Below are 4,763 nucleotides of genomic sequence, written 5' to 3' on the forward strand. Positions count from 1 at the left end.
CCTGCCTTGCCTTTTTGCTTTCCCAGTGGCAGGAGAAGCTGCCTGCGGGGAGCAGCCCCGGGGGAGGATGGCTGGAGCCCCTCGGCAGCAAGGGGACACAAAATACCTTGCTGTGTGTGTGTGCAGCTTCAAATTGCAAGGGGGAGGGGGGGGGCTTCTGCAGAGGTTTAGATAGCAAAGAGGAGGCAGGGGGCATGCACACCGGCAGGGTTAAATGCTTATAAAAGTTAATAAAATGAGTTGGAGCTGCCCTCGTGTTGAAACAAATAGTGATGCCTTTCCTGGGATCTTGTAGATCACCAAAAATCTCACAAAAGTCAGGTGGAATTGTGTTATCCGTATAGTCCTGATGCTATAGGTGACAGTCGGCTGTCCGCCTTGGGGGGGGTTCGGGTCTCCTTCTCCCTGCCCTGGTGAACGGTACCCAACGTGTAACATAAATGGGTGCAGTGATGTTTGTCCTCCAGCGGCTGCCGATGTGCTGGAGAAAAATCAGTTGTTGGACCAAGGGGGCATGGTATGAGGAGCGGGCGGTTGGCTCATGGCATGTCTCTGAGGGGACTCAGATGAGTTTCGGCATCGGGAGGAGGGAAGCTGTGTGAGTGGTGGGCACCTGATTTATTACAGCGGTCACAATCAGAACTTCTCTGTTTGCTGTGGTTAAAAAAAATAAAAATAAATTTCTTGTTAGCAGGTGAGAAAGTCAGTCTGCAGAATACTAAATATTATACATTTAAGATGAGCAGTTAGCCAGCATGGGAGGATAAGTAGGCCAAATTGTTCTGTGTTGTAAATCACAGGAGTCAGTGGAGTTAAAATTAGCCCATCGTATGCTAAAGATCTTGAAATCAAGGCAATTTAAAGATGGGAGAATAATATATGGGTTTGTTGGGTTCTTTTTGCACTTCTGTGAAGGTACTAGCCCCAAAACATAGCTTTAGCCTGACCCTTGGAGCAGTTTTATTTTAAAGGCTTTATTTTTTTTATTTACTTTAACATTTGCATGGGAGAAGTTTTTCAGAACACGTGTTACAATAAACCTTGAATTCCAGCTGTTGTAGTGTTCTGGATGACTTTTTGTTTCTTTTGGATGAAGAAGATTTGTTTTACAGTAACTGTCCGTACTTTTCTCTCTTTTATTGGTACATATTTTGCACATACTTATACACCAAATTTTATGTGGTTTTTTGTTCTTTGCACAATCATGTATTTTATTTTATTTATTATCATGTAAACATGAGGGTTCTATGGGATTTAATTATTCATGTATTGCATGTGTCCATTTAGGTATATCCAGCATCTTATAGTCAAGTATAGTATTTATACAAAGAAATTATATATGAAATTATTTTTCCATAATTTCTTGATCTTACTTTCGTTTACCTAATGGAGGAAAAACAACTGTTCTGCAAAATATCTCTTACATACAAATGAGCCACCTTCTGAGAAAATGTGCTTAAGATATAACGAGTGATGGGAAGATACAAAAGCCAAAGCAGGACAGAGGAAAAAAAAATTCAAAAGCTATCTTAAAAGTCTCAGATATTGATGAAAACGTGCTGGATAACATTCAGATTGCTTATTCATCCTGGTAACTACTTTTTCCTTTTTGTTTATCCATTTCACTTAATGATTTTCTGTGTATTGTTACAGACATCTCAACAGTGAGCATGCGCTGGATGATAGAAGTACAGCCCAATGTAGAGTACAAATGCAGGTTGTACAGCAGTTAGAGCTACAGGTAAAATAAAATTTATTTTAATATTACCTCAGTATTAATCAAATCCAATTCTCGACAGCAATAAAAAATGAGTTCTGCTTTTCCCCCTGTGATTGAAAACCAGCTTTCAAAACCTTCTTGTAGTAGTTTTAAAAACCGTCAAAAGAAACTGCAGCTTCATTTCCTCTTTTCTAAACCGTAACTTGAAAAGAAATAGGAAACTTAAACAGGCTGACTGATTGGAAATCCCTCAGTATGTATCTAATGCTTTTTCTACTCACCCGGGGAGGGGGGGCGGAGGGGGGCAAGCGGAATATGGTCCCCTTCTTTTAGAGTTGTTGATACTTTGGGGAAATGGTTGATGTTTATTTCAAAACACTGCATGACCTGGCTTGTTTGATGGTCTCTCATATACTAACACTCTCCATGTATTTATTATTATTATTATTATTATTGCTGCATCTATTATTTTTTTGCCATTTGTAGCCAATGGGGTTTTTTAAAGTGCCAAAAGGGGGTAAATTGGAATATATTGAATGCGATGCAAAGGTATGACGTGTTTGTGTAACTGCCTTTCCAAATGCTTTTGAGTCCTGTCTGTCTCCCCGCACCTCGCTGCTCTGGCTGGGCGGCTTCCACAGCGTGTCTGTGTGTAGGCAAGAGGTTAGCGAAGAAGGGGAAATTAAAACAATGTTGTACATTATATAGTTACCAGCTATTGAAAAACCTATTTTGTATGCAAGACAGCAGTGTAGAGATATATGGAAAGCCTTGGGCTAAGTACAGAAGATAATTACATTTGGAATTTTACTGAGTTAAGTCATTTATAGCTTCAAATAGTTGGAGAGAAAAATCAGCAAAAACACACTTAAACTTCTTGTTGTTACTTTTCAAGATAAGCATTTAAAAAAAATGTCTTTTATCTTCTTATCTTACAAATTACCCTTTTTCTTTCATAGATATTTCCTAAATTTTACTTTCAGGAACACGCTGGTCATGACAGTCTTTCACTATTAGCTGAAGCAATATAAACTATTTTAATACCAGTTTTATAAAAATCAAACTACCAGTCATAAAATACCAGAATCTTGCAGAAAATGTTAGGAGAAATGGTCTGTTATTTTAACAAGTTTCTCGGGAATTAGAAAAAAAAAAAATAATCTACAGTCTTCCTGGTAAAGCGAGATACGAGATAATCTTTTACCAAGATGCAGTAATATTCAGGCTGAAGGTAAATCTCGATTCTTCAGTTAGAGTAAGCTTGAAAAGAATTAATCCTGCAGTCGCTGGGAACGGCTGTGCCCGGAACTACAGGAGGATGCCGTGTGTTAACAGTTGGACAGGACAGAGATGATACTTGGTTATCACCTCTCCGTAAGCCTTCGACAATATTTTTGAAAGATTTTATCAGCTGTGCATTCTGCTAATTGTTATAAGTGACTAATAGTATAGAGCTTCACACCTGTGAAGCGCTGGGGAATACCTCTTAGCTTAGCGTCATTGCACGGGAAGGCAGCGTGAGGTCCCCAGGACAAAGTGGTATGAGAGCCAGAAAGTTCTGGATTTGCTTTTAACAATCATACTAGTGCAGTGGATAGGATGAACCAGAGGCTTCATTTAGACAGGGATGTCGATACCAGAGACCATCTATGCATTGGCCCCCAAGGACAGGGGGAGGAGGAGAGTGGTCCTGCTTCTGAAATGTACCTGTAACTCCTCTCTTCTCCCTCTCCTTTCATCCTGTGTGGCAGTCCTCTGATACTTTAAAAAAAAAAAAAAAAGCCTGCCTAAATATGTATGGGGATCCTCCAGTGCCTAGTTTGCCTGGCTGTGACCTGTTTTTGCACAGAACCGTAGTAAAATCGAAGTCCGGCCCCATAGCAGGGGTTTCAGTGACGTTGGCTGCAGCGCCCGACGTGTAGCAGGAGCGGGTGGACTAAGACCATTGACCTGATGCTCCCGCAATGGAGCAGTTACCAAGAGAGTGGCAACAACAAGCCCTGTGGCTGACTGTTTGAGCGTTGTGAGCTAGATAGAAGAGGGACCCATAGCCTTCCCCACCTGACCTGCGGTGCTCAGCACTGACGAAGAACTTTGCCTTCCAGTGGAGCTGTGAAGTATCACATGCTGTTCAGGGTCCAACACTATGGCAAGATCTAAATGCCGCACTGATTCATCCAGGTACAGCCCCAGCGAGACAGGGGTAGAATTTAACAAATTCATTCCACCTGAGGGATACACTTCAGGTTTTAGGTGTCATGGACCCAAATGCAAGCCTTTCTTTTTTCCTTTATGCTCTTATTTATTTTACGCACAATAGTTTCGTCAGTGTCGTAGACAGAAATAAGTGTAATGTCTTTTAAAGAAAGCAATTTTTAAATTAACTTTTTGAAAAAAACATGTCAGATCTGTTTTGTGTTTGATTGCAAATGCCCCTTTGCAGAAGTATCTCCAAGCTTTGGTCTCAGCATTTCCATCACAAAAATACTTAAAGTATCACAGACAAGGTAGAGATCTTCTCATATTTCACTTTGTTTAAACCATCATGACATGATCATTTCTTGCTGTTATAAGTAGTGAGAATGGGGCTGCTGGGTGAAACACAAACACAGGAACATACCCTTATCCTTACCTAGTTCTTAGCTGGAATAGGACATCCGTTTTGCAGCACCACCTTTGGGTGGAAGAACATTTCAGGACAGCAGCATGGCTATGATAACTTCAAGAAGGTATCTCCTAATGGGGGAACACGAAGACAGCTGCCCATTTTCAGTGTAGTGAAAACACTGCTTGGGCCTCTTTTCCTAAAGCATCCATTGACACTCTTGAAAAGTGGGTCCTCAACCTTTCTACTGCACAGCTTAGGCACGTGACGGGAGAGAAGAGGCTCCATCTTGGTTGTCTCTTGCATTGCCCATGACTGGCTGCCTTCTCCTCTGTCATTGGTCTGTCCAAAACCCCACTGCTGAAGCAATCTCCCCTTCCAGTTGATGTGGCCATGTTGCTCCTGTGGAATGCCCTCGCGGGGTTTCCGTGCATTCCT

General features: G+C 41.4%; 1 protein-coding gene across 8 annotated transcripts in view; it reads left to right on the forward strand.

Annotated features, from left to right (window-relative positions):
* The window catches only part of FOXP1 (forkhead box P1), a 339,864-nt gene that overhangs the window by 304,496 nt on the left and 30,605 nt on the right, over positions 1–4,763 (forward strand). For all 8 annotated transcript variants that reach the window (XM_009883574.1, XM_009883575.1, XM_009883571.1 and 5 more), the window contains one exon: positions 1,654–1,741. In XM_009883574.1, coding sequence (XP_009881876.1) covers positions 1,654–1,741 — 88 coding nt within the window. The remainder of the gene's footprint in view (positions 1–1,653; positions 1,742–4,763) is intronic.

The sequence above is a fragment of the Charadrius vociferus genome, unplaced genomic scaffold (genome assembly GCF_000708025.1).
Source record: "Charadrius vociferus isolate BGI_N301 unplaced genomic scaffold, ASM70802v2 scaffold324, whole genome shotgun sequence".
Taxonomy (NCBI): Eukaryota; Metazoa; Chordata; class Aves; order Charadriiformes; family Charadriidae; genus Charadrius; species Charadrius vociferus.